The 19,708-nt window shown below is 38.3% G+C and overlaps 1 protein-coding gene across 1 annotated transcript in view; it reads left to right on the top strand.

Moving 5' to 3' along the window:
* LOC149123751 (putative Polycomb group protein ASXL3) overlaps positions 1–19,708 on the top strand; it is a 52,633-nt gene that overhangs the window by 20,486 nt on the left and 12,439 nt on the right. The window contains exon 2 of the mRNA XM_089305200.1: positions 13,440–13,522. Coding sequence (XP_089161326.1) covers positions 13,440–13,522 — 83 coding nt within the window. The remainder of the gene's footprint in view (positions 1–13,439; positions 13,523–19,708) is intronic.

Here is a 19,708-nt window from a genome sequence, read left to right as displayed (position 1 = left end):
ACTCACCTGAATTTAAATTCTAGGTGAATATCTTTTATGACTAAAATTATCGATAGCTTTTCTGGATGGATCAAAGTGCACACTTAACAAAGGAGTATGTTCTGCATTTTCAGAATTTTGATTTGTTAAGAATTCGAGTTGCCAGCGATGAAAAAGCAGTTTTAGCATTAGCTCCACAAAGAATTGACTTATGACTTAGGAGCCCTTATTCTATATTTTGTACCTTTGGTAAAATATCCTGTAAAAGGAACCAACTATGGACTTAATAATTAGTATAAGACATGAATGGACCATGAACATTTACTTATGTAGCCAATTTAATGTATGGGATAATTTATTGACAGACTCACTTGTAACTTAACTGTAAGCTTTTCCAGGAGAGTCACAGTTCTTAAGTAATGCCTAGAAAGAAGGAATGAATGTGATCTGGATCCTGTTATTTACACTTCTCTTTACACAGTAGTCTTTTATTTTTTTAAGCCTGGTTTCTTCCACAGTGCTGGGAACATGGCTTCCAGCAAATCCCAGGGCCTAATCACATGGTGTCATTATCAGAAAGCAACTGAGTTTTAGGCTTATGTACTCAGGACAAATCAATGGTTTATCATCTTTTTGTAGCCAACTCCATTAGTTCCCCCATTCCATCATTAGTAGTCAACTTTCAGTATCTACAAGAATGTGACAGTTCCCTTCAATCAGGAACTGGAAAGGCTGTTCTTCAGAAGGGAGTAGGGACTTGTGCATGAGAAATGCTAAATTAATCACATCTATATCTCCTTATCATTTATTATCTGTTTTTCACTCTGAGGCAGGTTTTTAGTGTATACCTACCATGTGCTTGGAACTGGAAACATAGCAAGCAAATACACATGCACACAACAAGCACACACATACACACACACACCCTGATTATAACACTACCGTAAGATTTGGATTGTAATGCCTGGAAATAGAATAGGCAGGAATTATTTCTGTGCAGACTTTAATTAGCATAATGAATAAAATGGCATAGTCCCCTTTCTTTTATGTGAAATCTATTTCGAAATAGACACTTGCACTACTCTAGTCCCTGACTGCAGAGAAATAGTTAATGTCTCTAGAGGTGGTGATGGTATGTTTCATTGTATTTTATTTTGCTGCATTTGTGTGCTTGGTAAATATTTGTTAAATCAATGTATTATTGAAGAGGGCATGTGTTGTCCAACTATTGTCAGGAGGAGAGAGTTATTATTAACTGTGACAAAATAAGCAGCATTGTCTTTGTCATTTTTCAACATTTAACTGGTCAGAATCAAATAATTCCATATAACAAAGTCATTTTATACGATTATCTAAAGATATATTTTACAACTAATTCCTTGTGGCAGAAACATCTGGATACTGTATCATTTCAGACTAGTTTGTAGGAAGAACATTGAAGAATTTTCCTGACTCAGATTGAATGATGATTAATGTTTGTTTTGGAAAACATTCAATCTACCTGTATTTCATTTTCCTCACTGTGCTTTACACGGTAAAACATGGAATTGTTTCTTTTGTTGGGTATTTATTTTTGTTTTCTTTGGCAGCTTATTTTTTAATATTTATTTATTTGAGAGGCAGAGAGACATCACACACACACACACACACACACACAGACACACAGAAAGAGAGATGTATGTAGAAAGAATTCCCTTCAAAAACATGAAAGTCTCTCAAAATGTTCTTTCTCTGCCCCTCTCCAGGGTAACAGTTGTTAACTCTGTTTTTTGTAATGGGAGTGTGAGTGGCTGGAGTTTTATGGCTGTGTATTTGTGTATACCACAAACACTTGAACATACAGTTCCTCTTACATATTATTCTTTAGATTGCTTATTCTGCCTTATCAGTTTTCCATGAGTGTCCTTCCACGTCACTACATATTTTCTTATTCCTTTTCTTATTCTTTGTAATTACCATGTTTTGTTTTATGGTATGCATGTGTCTCAAATTGAACCTCTCCCTCTTAGACTGTGTCTTGTCTGTTGTTTTAGTATTACATCATGTAGGTAGGCAGTGGATTTCTATGGAAAATGATCCAAAGGGGGACTAGGTTCTATAAATTCTATAAATTGGACTTTTGATCTTTCATAATTTAATAGTACTGCTAAATGATTCTCTAAGTGTATAACTGAAACAAAATATTATATTATTTGGGCAGCTCTGATATGAACCCCAGCTCTGATTACTTATTTATTTATTTAAAAAGGCAGAGAGAGAGAGAGAGAGAGAGAGAGAGAGAGAGATTGCGCTATGGTACATCTGTTGGTTCACTCCCCAAATGGTGGCAGTAGCCAGGACTGGGCCAGGCCAAAGCCAGGGGCTTGGAACTCCATCTAGGTGTCTGACATGGGTGGTAAGATCATCTTCCACTGCCTTCCAGGCACATTAGCAGGAAACTGGATGGGAAGCAGAGTGGCTGCGATCTGAACCAACAGTCCAGTATATGGGATACAGGTGTTGCATATGGTGGTTTAACCTGCTGCACCATAATGCAAGTGCCCTGGTTCTGCTTCATACTTGGGCATAGCCTGGTAGAAGTGAATTAGTCTATTAATATCTCAGTTTTCACATCAATGAAGAAAAATATACCTACCTTAGTGGGTGCTTGTGGAATCATATGTGTTAACATAAGTGAAGTTCTTTGAAAAATGCCTCGTCTATTTCTACTACAGAATTGTTTCTAGAATTATGTAAGTATTAGCTGCTATTATTAATAACAGCACCATGTAAGGATTCCCAAGATACTGAAGTTTGGGGTCTCCACTGATTTCTGCCTTAGAATGTTACTGTGTGGAGAATGTTGGCTTTCACTATAGGTATCCCTGTTGTCCATTTCTGTATGGACAGCAGTTTAAACTCCATATGTGGCCAAAAATACATACACCTTAATTTTCATAATATTGTGTTAATCCTGATGTCTTTAAATCTGATTTTCAGAGTTATATATCTGTCCATAGTTAATAGTAAAATTCAAGTAAATTCCAAGTTGTTGCCAGAGTATATATCTTGGTTTAATCTTACTCAGCTTTAGGAATATTAGCCAAAAAGATTATTTCATGTAATATCCTCAATTATATTTTGTCTTATATTTAGATTCTTCTGAGTTTCTACAACAAGGCTTCCATATATTTTACATTACTTTTCTGAAATCTTCACTGAGGATATTGTCCATTACCACTCAGTGACTGTGTGAATTTTGATACGAGACAATTCTCTTAGTTTAGAAATAGTAGACTTTTGGCCGGCGCCGCAGCTCACTAGGCTAATCCTCCACCTAGCGGCGCCGGCATACCGGGTTCTAGTCCCGGTTGGGGTGCCGGATTCTGTCCCGGTTGCCCCTCTTCCAGGCCAGCTCTCTGCTGTGGCCAGGGAGTGCAGTGGAGGATGGCCCAGGTGCTTGGGCCCTGCACCCACATGGGAGACCAGGAAAAGCACCTGGATCCTGGCTTCTGCCATCGGATTAGCGCGGTGCGCCGGCCGCAGCGCGCTGGCCGCTGCGGCCATTGGAGGGTGAACCAACGGCAAAGGAGACCTTTCTCTCTGTCTCTCTCTCTTACTGTCCACTCTGCCTGTCAAAAAATAAAAAATGAAAAAAAAAGAAAAGAAATAGTAGACTTTTATATGTTCGGACAAATTCATGTTTCTTTCACTCAGTTACGGGAGTTAGCTGATTACCTCTGCATTTAACTGCTGTGAAAAGAAGACAGCGTTCTAGAGCGGAGTCAGCAGCTTTGTCATCAGGCATGATTCTCATTTTTGAGAGATTCCATTGTATTGGAATCTTTTAAACTCAGGTTTCTTTTAAGAAGTGTGATGAGGCAAGTAACATAGAAGTCATATTGACTATGAATAGGATAAGGAATGATAGAATACGAGCTCAGTGACAGACATGGAAAGAAACTGCAGATATGACAAGGAAGTGCTGTTGACAGCCGTAGGAATAATCACGGAGAACAGGAAAGTGAATGTCCAGATAGCCCAGTTTCAGTACTTGGCTCTACCACTTTCCAGCTGTGTAACCATGGGCCATTTAAATGACCTCCTCTGTGCCTTTCTTATTTCATCCATCACCTATAAAATGAGGGCAGTTTAGGACCTATGTAATAGGATAGCTGTTTTGGAGATTGATTGAGCTCATATCCATGTGAGAATAATGCTTGATGCAGAGTAACTACCACATAAGTATTTGATCTTTATTTTTAAGAAGAGAAAATAATTTTTTTGGAATCATAATCTGTCGAATTTTATTTTAGCTCTCAGTAAAATTTTAGAATGTATTATTATAAAGAGATGAGTGTGAGCATTTAGAAATGGAAGTGAAGTTCCCTGGAAATCATTATGGATTCTCTAAGTTAATTCATGTCAAACTAAATTAATTTATTTTTGATAGGATTATTAGACTTACTCATCAGGAAGATGTGTCTGTTGGAGCTAAATTTCAGCCAGTCTTTTGACATGAATCTATTGTTAAGGTCTTTTAGAAGTGATGGACAATTATGAACTGGGTGATAGTATAATTAAATGAATTTGTAGCAGATTGAACATCTATAGACTAAGTATATTGATTGAGTAATCAGTATCAATCTGAAAGACGATCTCAGTGGCAGCCACAATGGCTTTATTTTCCATCGCTTTGTTTAGCTCTGTCATGAATAACTTGGCAGAATGCATCAAAATCATGCTTGTCAAAAATGTGTATATCACAGAATAAAATAGGGCAACTAAAAAAAACTGAACAACAGACTCATGATTTCAGAAGAACCTTGTTAGCCTGAGCAAATAACCTGCAATAAAAAAGAAGAAAGTTACCCGAAATCACAGTGTCTTTTCTTAAAATATTTTTTTCTGGGGTATGTGGCAATCTGCAAGGGGAGATTTCTGGGATGAATGTACTGACACCTCGGATAATCAGATGTTTTGGACTAATGAGATTTTTGGAGGCTCCACAAAGGCATTAAAATGAACAGTGTTGCATAGAACAAAGATGTATTTATGTTTGGTAAGTTTGAAAAATATACCACAGAACTGTGGCTGTAGTTTGATAAATAAATGTTGAAAGATCTGGAAGAGTTAGTTAGTTGACTGACAGTGTGAGGTGGCTGCTAAAGAAATCGTGTCACAATGTTGCCTTTGTCATTTTACTTGCTTTAGCCTATGGAACATCAGGAAATATGATACAAAGTTTTAAAAATTAACTGCTTGCTCAGGTTTGCTTTACTGGACATAATTACCTTGTGAAGAAGCCTGGGAGTTGCCTGTTGGAGACACAGGACCCAGCTGAGATATAGTGCCAACCACCATACACATGAGTGAAGCCATCTGCAAGGCACCAGCACCAGTACAGGCCCCAGATGACTTAACCCTCATACGTGTGCTCACTTCGGCAGTACATGTATTAACCCTCATTTGTGACCCCAGGCAACACCACAACAGGAATTACCTACCTGAGCCCACCTTAAAATGTAGAATACGATTATAAATATAGTGGTTATACTTTAAATTTGCAAGTTTTTTGTGGACTTGTTGAAAATCTAATGGTGTTATGTATTGGTGAGAAAAAAACTGAATTACATGCCAAATACAATGATTAGAACTTCAATTTCACACAGATATATTCATGAGCATGAGCCACGCCAACCAGAGTGATGTCAGCAAGGTCACTACCACATGAGAGTCTGCAGATCATAGACTATGCTTCAGGGGCTGGCACTGTGGCATAGCGGATAGGGCTGCCCTCTGCGGTGCCGGCATCCTATGTGAGTGCCGGTTCGAGTCCCGGCTGCTCCACTTCTGATCCGGGTCTCTGCTGGTGCCTGGGAGGGCAGTGGAGGGTGGCCCAGGTCCTTGGGCCCCTGCCCCTACATGGGAGACCTGGAAGAAGTTCCTGGCTCCTGGATTTGGATCAACACAGCTGCGGCCTGTGGCCATCTGGGGACTGAACTTGTGGATGAAAGACCTCTCTCTCTCTGCCTCTGCCTCTCTGTAACTCTGCCTTTCAAATAAATGTTAATTTTTAAATAGACTATTCTTCAATTTTTACATGTATTTTGCATTGTATGTCATTTCATTCGTATTTATCAAAACAATAAAGTGATTGATTGCCATTTAAAAAAAAAAAAAAGAAATCGTGTCAGATGAAGTTGTATTGTGACTACAGGAGATGGAAAAGGGGTTTAATAGTTTCTCTTTATTGTGTTTTGATTAGCTACAGTTAGACTATTTATTAATGTTATTTAACTAATTTGTTTTTAATGAGTATAATACTTAAAGGTGTGTTTTAAAAGCGACATTGGAAAACCCAAGAATATTCCAAGAAAAATTGGTTGGCTGAAGGTGTCTGCAAACCATGTTATGTTACGGTTGAAGAAAGAAGCTAAGGATCCATTAACCTGGAAACAAAGGGAGACTGGTCTCCAGCAGTGTTTAAAAACACGTAGCAACGTGTTTTGTGAATGACTTGCTGGGCCCCATTTTATGAATCTATATAGCGCAATTACCTTTTAAGTTTACATCTTAGGACAGGGCTTACATTTACTATAAAATAATTGTTACACTCAAAGGCAAAAGCTGTTTGGTAGAATCAAAAGGTATGTAGAATCGTAGTCTGCAGAAAAGACTTTATAATAACTATCAGGCTCTGGCTAGAGTATATTGCCTGCGAATTTCTGTGATAGAGGGTTTTTTTCATTAAAGAGACATTAACTTTTTAAATATTTTTCTGTTTCTTTTTGTTTTGAAATTTATTTTCACTTGAAAGGCAGAGATAGGTAGACAGACAGACAGACAAGAAGTTCCCTCATTCATTGGTTCACTGCCCAAATGCCCAACACAGACGGGGATGGCTTAGGTCAAAGCCAGCAGCCCAGAACTCCATCAGGTCTCCGATGTAGGTGGCAGGGACCACACTACTTAAGCCATCGTGTGCCTCCCAGGATGCACATTAGCAAGAAGCTGCAATGGGAAGCAGAGCCAGGACTTGAACCCAGGCACTGTGATATGGGCATACGGGGATCCCAAGTGTATCTTAAACTGCTGAGTCAAATGTCTGTCTTAGAGGTGTTCTTTTTTTAAACAGGTGATATATATACCATCATTTAAACAATTGTTATTTTCTTTCATTTTTTTCAAGAACATTGATTGTATTTGAGTCCCTTACTTGATCTTTTCTTTCTGTGTTAAGAATGGAATGCCAACTGGTTCAAGAGATTAGAAACTTACTGAGGTATAGACACTACCAAAGTCCCACAGGAAATCCAGATTCCCCTCTGAGTTGCATAGAATTTTATCTGCAAATTCAGAAAATGACCACTGTGATTGCTATCATTCTATACCTCTGAAAAAGCCATTTCTCTCTGGAGGGCATTTCTCTCAGCTGTGTTCAGGTCTTATGATTCAGGGCAACTAAAATCACTTTTTCTGTAAGACAGAATTTGCTTCTGATGGAAATTCTGTGATCCTGCATGTCATAGTTGCTGGAGATTTTGTCTGTAAGCATATGTTTTGAAAGCAAGTTGTTACTGCTGATACTCTGTATTTTTATTAGATTCTTTAACAAGTGTAAGGATAATTTGTTCCTGAGTGTGCCTTTCTTCCTCGTGTCGCAGCAGTATCTGGAAGCTTATTGTGATACCACCAAGTACAGTGCGGTGCAGATTGATTGACTTGTGACTCTATGGTAGAATGTTTGTGGCAGTGGTCAGAAAATGATGATGGGAACCCACAAGAGTACTTTAGAAAGGGCATGGAAAACTAGAATTAGAAGATAAGTTTATTTTGACACACAAAAATTTTGAAATCCATGCATAGTGTTTTCCTAATACAGTGCTGGCTGTGAGATCTTGGGGGCATGTTACCTTTATGGAGGCCATTGCTACTGGGTGAGGTGGAGCTGATTCTCAAGACTATTATGATTCTATTTTTTATACGTTAACACTACTACGGTGTTATAGTTTCCTCATGAAGTATGTTCAAATAGTATAGAAAATTTTAAGTGCCATGCTTAACCCCTTAACAAGTAACTACGTATGCTTGGAGTGGAGAACAACCTATGTAGCAATTGTCTCATAAGTATTAGCTGCTCTTACCATGTTTAGAAATTGCTAGTATATGAATACATCAATATTGTGTGTAAAAGCTGTGTTCATCTGCTCACTAGCTTTATAGCCTTGGATCGATTAATTCAGCTTTGTACATCTCAGAGGGTATTAATAATATCTCCCCTGTGCGTCTCACCAAGTTGTTGTGAGGATCACGTGAAGTACTGTATGTTGTGTGAGCACAAATGAATTATTGTATGTTGTGTCAAAGTGCTCTGTAACTGTGGAGAGCTGTACAATGAATTACTGTTGTTTTAACCTCATAATCGTTTACTTGAGATGAGAGACTTTAAACATCTAAACACTTTAATGAACTCCCTATAAGGGTTAAAGGAAGACACATTAATGTTAGAAAAAGGGAGAAAGCCTGGTCATTGATACCCATTTAGGATTCCACAAATGTAAACATACTCATGTATCATTGAAATGATTCTTAATCTTAATTTATGTAGTTTTTTTTTTTTTTTTTTTTTTTTTTTTTTTTTTGGCAATCAAATCACTAAGCTCTCTCTGGAAAGTTTTATGAAGGGCTTGAAGGGCCAACATTTTATCCTTTAAATGAGTGCTGGCTTAATGTGTTTATCTTAGGGATACTTAAAATAAGGTTTCTGTTTGAGAGGCACCCGTGTTTGAGTCAGTGTTCTTGGACCAGGAAAGTGCTTAAAAACTTAACCTGAAGCCTAGAAAAATGCGTTCTTAACATAGCCCATTCCCTTTTGTTTGAAGTTTCTTTTCTTTTCTTTTTTTTTCTTCCTATGCTGGGGCATGCAGAGGTCTGAAGGAGGAAATTTCTTGAATGTGATTGTCTCATCTCAGAGTTGCATGGATCTTGATGTCTTTGGGACAGGTCCTGAGGTAGTCACATACTCAAGTAGGTGAGATCCAGTGGTGTATTTGTCAGTTCCACACATCTGCTCACCTCCTCTGAAAGATAGAAGGTGATCCATCATTAGGAAGGGAGCTGATTCGACTGTGTCCCCAGCCCTGGAAAGTCCCCTTTTGGAGAGCAGTGGTGAACTCAACACCTTTCCTGGAGTAGCAGCTCAAAGAGTAGCTGAGAACTGAAAGGGCTTTAGTGCACTGGAGATGAAGGATTACTGAGAGAGAGAAGTGGAATCACAAGTATGGCCTTAACACGGGAGAGCAGTTTGTTTTACAGAGAGGGAAAGGGCATTGTATGTGAAGGCTGAACACTGTGACAGACTGTGATTTTTCTAGAAGAGACAGTGGTTTCTAATTACAGTCTTCTCTTGGTGGTACGGTGCTGGGTCTAGTAATTCTTGCTGTGAAACTCGGCAGCTGTAGGAAGCTGGCTTTGAGGAAATATTTGATAAAGGAGCTCAGATTTTCATCAAAGACTTTGAAATGGGGGTAAAGATCAGTTTTTAGAAAATGTCAATAAGTGTAGGAGAGAAATAAAACACAGAGCTATTAGAAAGGAGACCCAGTTCACTTTTTTTTTTTTTGTAGAAAACATATCTTAACAGTACTTGGTACTGTTGGAACTATTAAGGATTCAATGAGCTGTTCCTATAGATAAGAATTGTTGTAATTTAGTGGCTTTCATATATGTTAGTAACAAAGCATGATAGTATTATAAGAAAAACATATGCATAGTTGCAATCGATAAATGTGAAACTTAATTCAAAGATTATTTCAAGTTCTTAAATAAGTATTACATTGAATACTGTGTATAAATTCTTTCCAAGTCTAATTACATGTGCCATTCAGTTCCAGTCTCAATTTCCTTTGGAAACATAAAGAAGTTGTAATTAGAAACTTCAGGAATATGGGGCCAGCGCAGTGGCTCACTTGGTTAATCTTCTGCCTGCGGCACCAGCATCCCATATGGGTGCTGGGTTCTAGTCCTGGTTGCTCCTCTTCCAGTCCAGCTCTCTGCTGTGGCCTGGGAGGGCAGTGGAGGATGGCCCAAGTGCTTGAGTGCCTGCACCCACATGGGAGACCAGGAAGAAGCACCTGGCTCCTGGCTTCAGATTGGCATAGCTCCGGCTGTAGCAGCCATTTGGGGGGTGAACCAACGGAAGGAAGACCTTTCTCTCTATCTCTCTCTCCCACTGTCTAACTCTATCTGTCAAATAAAAAAATTATTAAAAAAAAAAAGAAACTTCAGGAATAATGAAAGCAATGCCCTTTTCAGATAATGGAGCATGTGAGTATCACAATCTGGTGGCAATTAGAGCAGTGTAGTGCTGGCAAAGCAATTGACCGACCAGATCAGTGGCACCTGGTAGAACCCAGGATGTGACCCCTGGAGAGTCATTTGCTATTTATTCCAGAAAGCCTCATGGTTCTCAGCAAGCAGTGCCCTTAAGGAGTCATTGTGGTGGCTCTGAGCTCTCTCATCTCCAGCTCCACAACAGCTCTGCATTGGTGTGTTTTATGTATTGAATTCCCACATTTGTAGAAAAGTTACACCGTTTGAAAAGTTTTCATTGCTCTAGCTATAATACATGGGAGAGGTTGCATTACCAACCTCACGTGGCTTGTTTCAAGTAATGGCTGGGGGAACACGGCTTACTAAGGGGAGCTGGAGGCTTAAGTCAATATTTTACCCTGGTACAAGAGTATAAATTTCATATAAATGAAAACAATGGCAATGTAAAGTATTTGAAGCAAACATTTGTAGGAATTTGCATATACCTTGGATAAAAGGAATTTCTAATCATTAAAGCAGAAGTCACTGGAAAAGACTGATGGAGTTGCTTGTTTAAAAATACAAAAACTTTTGAGTATCTCACTAAAATGAAATCTGAAACATAAGCAACAAGGCCAGGCCAGTGCTTCATGGCCTAACGTGTGGTGGTGCAATGGGCAGACTTGGTGTAACCTGCGGTCCTGCTAGCTGGAGATGCCATTTTGTTCTGACTGCGTGTGGCTTTTCCCGCTCAAACGTCTTGGAGTATGGCTGCCTGTGAGTCTGATTCCTGTCTCTGTCACATTATTTTGATTGCATCAGTGTTCTGTTTTGTGAAGGTAATTTCTCCCGCTCTTTGTTCTATTCATGTGCATAGCTAGTTCAGTAAAGCTTGTTCCCACCCAGGAACCCCTCCTTCTTTGTCTCCTTTCTCTGCCTTGCAGGAACTGAGGGTGGCTTCTGGTGTTTTGTGTCGCTCCCCACCTCTCATCCACTTCATGATGTAATTCTTGGCACTTTTACTTCCTTTGTAGAGTAGGATGTGATGTCATAGAGAAGGGGACAGGGCTATCCAAATTCTCTCAATTGCTGGGAGGAGCTGCCCAGGTGTGCTGAGGGGCCTGTACTCAGGAAGAGAAACAGGGAATCCTCCACAGTGAGTAACCCCACTTTCGAGTGCACCCAAATTTCCATTAAAACGTTGTGCAGTACGCTGGAGTGTCCTCCACAGCCCTTTCTGGATGTAATCAGTTTCCCTTTAGGCATTCCCAGTTCAGCTCAATTGTCCTCTTTCCACCTTTCTGTGCTCCCCGCCCCTGTCCTCCCCCCACTTTCCCTCTTCCTTGCTTGCTTACTCATATGTCTGTGTCTGTTGATCTCTGCCTGTATCTTTTATGAGAGACCATTGGTGTTCCCAGCATGGCCTCTCTCTGGGGACAGTGCCTACCCTACATGCTTGCACAGTCCATGTGACCACAGCTTCTCCTTTCAGTACTTACTTCATCATTATGCACTGTTCTACTTCCAGTTCTTCTTTTAAAGATCTGTCAGCTTGTTTTGTTTGTTTTATTTTCATGTCTCTTTCCCCATGGTCTCTGTAATCTAATCTTCCCCCTTTTCAGCTCTGTTGTGCAGTTTCCTTATTGCCTTATTTCCAATAGTTTTACATAAGCTCCTCTTCCCTATGGAGTTTGCCTATGTTGCTTTTTTCCCCTTTCCCAGTTTTCGGGTCAGCTCTCCAAATGTCCTCTGAGAGGACCATTTTTCTTCTTTCCTATGGACATACTTGATGCTGTACCCTCTTTCTAGCATAGCTCATATATCTGTCTGCTTTAAACGACATAACTATGAGTGAGGAACTGATCAGGATTGGGAAAAATGGAGAAGTTGCCTGGGAACTGGAAAGGAGAGAACTGCCAAGTGGCCTAAAGATAAGGAGGAGCTCACTGTATGGAACTCATTGGAGGACCTTGGTGAATAAAAAAAGCCTTTGCTAAGGAGCTAGATGAAATTTGCCCATTGACAGTCAAAAAGATCATGGAGCTGTCCTGAACAGATTTGAAAGCTTTTTCAACTTCAAGTTTTTAGGGTTACCCTGTTAATTGTTAATAATAATAATGATCTTTTAGTAAATAATCATGAATTGGAACTCTAACATCTTGAAGTTGCTCAAAGCTCCTATTTTTTGCTGGGTGTTATCTACCCTGGGAGGAGGTCACTGTGAACACATGTGCAGACTTTTGCCTTATACCCAGATGTGGTTCTTGGTTCCACGTAGGTGGGCAGTGTGAGCCCGGCTGCTCACTGCTTCCACCACGTGGAGTTAAGTTCCTGGAAGAATCAAGGAATCTTGACTCCCAGGACTGAAGGTCCAATGCCTGTGGAAATAATCAACTACATCCCATGTGTTCCCATACCCTTTATGAAAAAGAACCCCAAAGATTAAGTTGAGTAGAAGAGGAGAGAAAGAAAATGGGACTGAGTTCATTAAACTGATATGGGCTGAATGAGAAAAGGAAAGGGTTTACTGGAAATTAATTGGAAAAGGCAAAAGACAAGGAAACTGAGCTGAACTGGAAAATACTGTCAGTTAGTTGGACTCCTATACATTTCTCTCAACATTTTGGCCATGAAGGTTTTTTTTTTTTTTTTTTAATTTTTCCCCCTTCTGCTTTTTTTTTTTTTTAATACAAAAGAAGTTGATCAAAACATGAATCCAATGAGGTGGTTTCTGACCAGAATTCTGTTTTCTGCTATTTGTAGTATTCAGGCTTCATGTTTCCAAAACTTTGGAAACTTAGGAAATATTTTAATAGCCTGAAAAGATATCTTTTAACATAAAATATTAGCAATTTTTAAAATAAATTATATACATTTAATAACTGGTTTCTTTAGGTTTCACATTTCTTTTGGTGTGTATGCCTTTGTAACTTTTTTTTTTTAATAATGGCCCCTATATGGTGCAGAAATAGCCAATTTAAGTATCCAGAAAAAATTACAATTTTCCCTTTGGACACTTGAGCTGTGTGATGGGCCCTTACCTTGAAATAAAAGCCCCTTCCCCTTTATAAGTTCAAGCAGAGATTGCATGTTTCACATAAGTTGTTTTTCCTTTGTATGTGTCCATGCAATAATCTAGCAATCTTATGTTTATTTTTATTTTTTAGGCACTAGAAAAGCATCCCAACTCACCAATGACAGCAAAGCAAATATTGGAAGTCATTCAGAAAGAAGGGTTAAAAGAAACAAGGTCAGTATTCATATTTTAAACATTTTCTGTTTTAATTGACTAATAATTGTTGTTAGGTGCAAAACAATGCATGTGTGTCAATTTTGATATTGTAGTTGATTATAAATTAAGTAACAACCTGCAAATTGTTTGTGATCACAAAATATTTGGATGAACTAAGATTTTTTTGGAAACGCCTGCTAACTTAATACAGTACATGAGATGGATTGATATAGAGTGTACTTGCTTAACAAAGAGCACACTGTGTGACTTAACCCATTGGTGGAGTTATTCGTGTTTTTTTTTTTTTTTTCTTCTAAGTGGAGATTGTGTTTCTGAAAGTGAGTAGTGAAAGAGAAACACTTTTTACAGCCTTTATAGATAGATTCCATGATATAAAGATGAGCTCACTCTAACAAAATTCATAGTTCCAATAAATATGGTTGAAAATTTAGTCCTCTTAGATAAGAACTAACTATTTGAAGCATCCTTTATCAGCTGTTGAGCCCCTGTTTTAAAAAATAATATGTTTATTCAGATAGGATTTGTATACTATAAAATTTGCCTCTTAAAATAAAATTCAGTGGTTTGTCTTGTATTCAGAAGTTCTGCAGGCTTCTCTGTCATCTAACTTGAGGATGTTTCTGTCACCCTGAAATGAAACCCTGTATGCATTAGCAGTAACTCCACACTCCGCACTCCTACTACCTCAGCCTCTGACAACCACTTTCTGTGTCTTCGCATTTGCTGTTCTGGATATCACACATTGAGTGGAATTCCCATAAGTGTGGCCCTTTGTGACTGGTTTCTTTGACTTAGCAGTGATGTTTTCAAGGTTCATCCATGTTGTAGACTACATCAGGACTTCGTTCATTTTTTTGTGGATAGATAAGACTCCATTGTATGGCTTTATCACATTTTGTTAACCCATGATATTTATTTTTATTATATATTAATTTCACAGTTTAGGTTGTAGCCAGCAGTTTAGGGTCATATCAATTATATAACTTAATGGAAAAAACGAAGTTCTTACAGGATAAAATAACTATGATATAATACCATATATTGTGATTAGCTGTGTTGTGTGTAGTGGATTTTGTGCATGAATTATCAGTAAGCCAGTGAGCATACAATGGTTGCAATTTGGTGAAAATGAGAGCTCTTGAGCTGCTTCTGAAAGTTTTAATGTGGAGACAGAACCACTGAGAGAAATGCCCCCCTGAGGCTGACCTTCCTAAAGACTAGATTGCACCTGTAACAGCTGTAGCTTTAGGGTGTGGGCGACATCAGCATCGAGCTGTTGAAAATCTGTTTCTTTCAAGTTAGGTCATAGACATCACAGTTTAGTGGGATATAGGGCATTGATTCTCAAATGTTCTGGTCTATTTTGGAGACATTTTTCTGCCTGCTCTGAAGAAATAGCCTGAGATAGTGTAACTACCCAGTATCTGCAATTATTGTCCCCCTCAAAGAAGTGGCAGTGGGAGGTTCGTTAGTGACAGTGCCCAACAGCTCTACTAATGGAGATCCTGTTCTAAGCCATATGTCAGTATGAGTAGGAGGGGTTAAGGAACACAGGAAAACTGGAAATTAATTTTCTCCTTTCTCACTGTCAATAACCCTGAATATACTTAGGCCAATTAGAAAGAACTGAAAATGTTTGTCCTAGGGCTAAAAACAAAAAAGAAAGGAGTAAAAATGGAAAGATAGCAACCTCTGCTCAATGTGGGGTTTGTGATGGAAGAATCCACCAACAGGGACATAAAAGCTTCTCCTATCAGCAGATAGTTGAAAGTCATTCATTAAGACGTTCTCTACAGGAGTGATGCAGCTGCTATCAGTTGTTAGGTACCTTAAGATATAAAATACTTGTACCATGGTTCTCAACAGCATTTTTATTATAGTCATTATCATCATCACATTATTTAACATTTTTCAAAAGTTTGGTCCATCCAGAATAGCATATTTAAGGGATTTAACCACGTACTTTTAGCAAAAACAAGTAACAAGCAAAAACCCAAAGAAAAAACCTTTCAAGAATACTTTAAGAATATTGAAATGGAAAGCTTAAACACTAGTCCACCAAATGTGTCCCTCCCTCAGACATTGTATACTGTAAAGAAAGCAAAACTGTGCTTGTTAAAAATACAGATGAAGTACTACAGTGTTATTGAAAATACTATTAAGCAGTTTCCAAGTTGCATAGAAAAGGGGCCTAGCAAAAGACAGATCACAATTCTTTTATTTTTGTAAAATCAGCTCTACAGAGAGAGAGAGAAACACATAGACACATACACACAGAGATCTCCCATCTGCTGGTTCACTTCCCAGGTGCCCACAGTAACGGGCTGGGCCAGGCAAAAGTTGGGAACTCAATCCAAGTCCCCCACATGGGTGGCGGGACCCAACTACTTGAGCCCTCACTTGTTGCCACCTGAGGTCTCCATTGGCAAGAAGCTGGAGTTAGGAGCTGGAACTGGGGATCAAGGCCAGGTACACTGATATGGAATGCAAACAGCATAACTGGTGTTTAACCATGGGGCCAAATGTATCCTAAATGTTGGGCCAAATGCCCGCCCTGTTCTGTTTCCTTAACTCTCCTCCTCTTTCTCAGTTGTGACCTGGTACTTATCATCTGTGTACCTCTGCTTGCTCTTCCTTTGTTTCTAAGTTCTACGTTGCTTATTAGGATCACTTCTAAAATAAATGCATTTAGATTCTTAGTGAGTTTGAGACTATGCTGTAGGCTATATATATTTTTATTTTTTGAAAAATTTATTTATTTATTTGAAAGGCAGAGTTACAGAGAGAGAAGAAGAGATCTTCCATCTACTGGTTAACTTTCCAAATAGCCACAATGATTAGGGCTGGGCCCGGCTACCACTAAGGGATTAGGAGCTTTCTTCAGGTCTCCCATATGGGTGCAGTGGCCCATCCTCCATTGCTTTTCTAGGTGCATTAGGAGGGAACTGGCTCAGAAATAGGGCAGCCAGGACTCAAACCAGCACCCACAGGGGATGTCAGCACTGTAGGCTGTAGCTTAGCCTGCTGTGCCACAGCACTGGCCCCTATATATGTTGTTTTAAGAAGCAGATACTGACATTTGTTTTGTGTACTTAATATAAGGGACTGTTTTACTGCTTTCCAAGCTCTTAAGTGTTTCCCAAATATTTAAGGTGGCTGTATAAATGAAGTGCAACTGTGTATCTTTTTCTTAAGTAAAATATAGAAATTCCACCATCATAAGTTCAAATATAGCTGATTTTTTTTTTATTAATGATGGGTTTTTAAAGAAAGGCAAGTCGGTGACATGAGGCTTCCTTCAGACAGTTCACCTCTGTATACAGTGTTCTAGAGAAGAGAAGATAGGGGTTTTATCCATCAGTATGCCAGCCTGGGCTTATAGTGAGGCCATTTGTTTGAAGTGCTAAGAAGACTTTTCATTTTCTATGTGCCAGGCGAGTCTTCTGTAGCATTTCCCTTGCTGCACTGTGATTTTTGTCCTTGTATGTCTACACTGCCTGTCTGCGAACTCCTTCAGGGCAGGGTACCTAACACTCCTGGCATTCAGCAGAAATTTGATAAATAGTTACTGAGAAAAGAATCTTCTTCGTAAAGATGTTCATTTGATAGAGCTCAGTGATGACTTTGGCTGTGATCAGAGATAGAAGCTTGTTTTTAATGTGGCATGTGAGATTTTTCATCCTACTCAAGAGTTGTGGTTGTGTTAATCAAAAAGAACCTAACAATTTTGTGGCAGTCTCATAAAGCATATGCATGCTGATCGACCCCAGCAGTTACCTGTGAACAAATGAAGTTGTGCTGATGTTTGTTTTCAAACACTAAGAGCCACTGGTTTCAACTTGTAACTTGCAATGGAGAAATACACCAGTAGTTTTGGCAGAGCTCATGTGGATGTTTGAATATGTTCAGTATACATGATATTGTTACTTTATTTGACTGATGACTTCCTTGACATTTTATGTTACCTTTTCTTCTTTTCAAGTGACATTTTAAATTACATACTTTTCATGTAGATAGGCTAAAAAGAGGACAGCTTTCCTACATCATGTTCTGTGTGTCATCTTCATGTTATTGATGAAAATGTGGAAATATGATTGAATTCTATTTGCAGAATCCAGGATAAAATAGTTTCTTCTTTATGGTTTCAAAAAGCTATTTGAATACAATAAATTGTTAGGAGGACATGTAATTTTTGCTGAAAGAAACTAATAATTTGATCATAATATAATTTTTATATACCTGATTATCTTTTTAATGAAAATTTATTTGGTAGGTTTTACTTCCTCTATATATAATAAGAGAGCAGATTTTATCAAACATAATTTGATTTTGGTCCATCTGTGCACTTACTTTACTGATCCTGAGAATTTTCAGGCTTTTATTCCATTGTGCTTATGGTCAAGAGTTGATCAGTCATGTTTGTTTGGAATGATCTGAGTCATATCAAAAGGCCATGCAGTTTGCATAGAGGAAGTTAAACTGTGCATATTACAGTCTGCTGCTTTCGTAGGTGGATATTGGATATTCCTGTTTGGACTACTTTAACTTTCCCACTTCCTCAAGGAGTTGGGGTGCTTCAGTAGTGCGGGTTCTTGTCTGCAGTAAGTAAATACATTTATGCAGCCAAAGAGGATTCACTCTGGTTAGTTATTATGTTTCTTTGGGTGATTTTGGGGCTGTCTCACTTCTGCTGTTCTAGGTTTGATTTGTTGATCAGAAGTTATTATTTCACAAAGAGGACTGAGGGGTTTTGGTCCCCAGGGGTGTGTTTTTCTCGCCATGTGTTATATGATGTTTTAATGTGATGCTTCCCTAAGAATGTGTGCTCTGTTAGTGTGACATCCTGGGCCCACAAGGCCTTGGAGTGGGCTCGCATCACTTACCTAATGTAAGCAAAACAGCCATTCATCAGTGAGGGCTAATTGTTTTTTGTACTGGACATTATCATTACAAGTACCTGTCACTGATGTAGCGTGAACTGTGATAATGGTTTTATATTATTTAATAACAGGAAATTAATTTATAATGGGTCTGAAAGGCTCATAAAATAAATAAAACACATCACAAAGCAATAAAAGTTCTTTGTTGAGGAAAGACACGAGGTACATTTTTACAATATTATAGTTACTGTATTCTGTAAACATTTATGTCAGATTTCATCAACTATTTACAGGGCAGCAGCCTATAATTACATTTTCCAGTAGAATACTTAAAAAGTTTTATAAATAATCCCTGTTGTATTTGGTGTTACTCAAAATATGGACATATTTTAGATTTTATGATGTGGAACACACACTTGATAGTCCAGGACTTTTATTCTAGTATCAATGAAAACTTTTATACTTCCACTGATAATTCTTAGAATAAATTTGTTTTCACCTCCTTGTTGAAAGCTTTTTTATGTTTTCTCTTTTGCAGTCTCTGTTATGATATGCTGAAATTGGGATCTTTATTGCATACTGTGGTTTGTTAAAGACATTGCATTTTTTAAGAGGATAAAATGTCAGAAACTCTATTACTATGTATCGTGACAAACAGTAAAATTTCTTGGCACTGCTCTTGGTGAGATTTATGTTGCTAATTAGTGCTATAGGAGATGATTCTTTCTTGCTGCTGAAATGTTTTGTCTACAGATAAGACAGAAACACAAATAATTTCTATTGCAAAATCAATTCTTATCTCCAGATTCCATGTTGGCATGCTTCCTTTTATGCTGAAATGGTGGTCTAGTTTGTTTGCATAGGGGCATTTTAGAATTATAGTGTTGGCTCACAGTGTCATCCCTGCCATTTGTTAACATCTAATTCTCTCATTGTATAAATGGTGTGCACAGTCAGCTACTTAGAGAGGGAAGTATGAGACAATAGTGTTATTAAACAGAAACACAGGACAATTTGCATATATTTATATGTGTGTATGTGTGTATAAACGAGCCTCTGGAATAATCTAGCTTTTAATTCCCATAAACATTTTATTCATCATCATTACTCAGATTGGAAATCTCAACCAGAGTTTGTTTTTAACTCCATTCTTCCCTGTCATCATGAACAGTTGATTCTTGGGTAGTGTTAGTTCTACTTCCTAAGTATGAATTTCTTTCCCTGAAGGCTACTTTTTGCCATTCTTAAATTCTTGTCACTCATTAGCTGGAATATTGAACTACCTGCATATCTTGTCATCTTA

Source organism: Oryctolagus cuniculus, chromosome 10 (genome assembly GCF_051225735.1).
Source record: "Oryctolagus cuniculus isolate XC-2025 breed Fujian yellow rabbit chromosome 10, ASM5122573v1, whole genome shotgun sequence".
NCBI classification, from domain to species: domain Eukaryota; kingdom Metazoa; phylum Chordata; class Mammalia; order Lagomorpha; family Leporidae; genus Oryctolagus; species Oryctolagus cuniculus.
The sequence above is the reverse complement of the archived record's forward strand: the minus strand, read 5'-3'. Positions and strand labels throughout refer to the sequence as shown.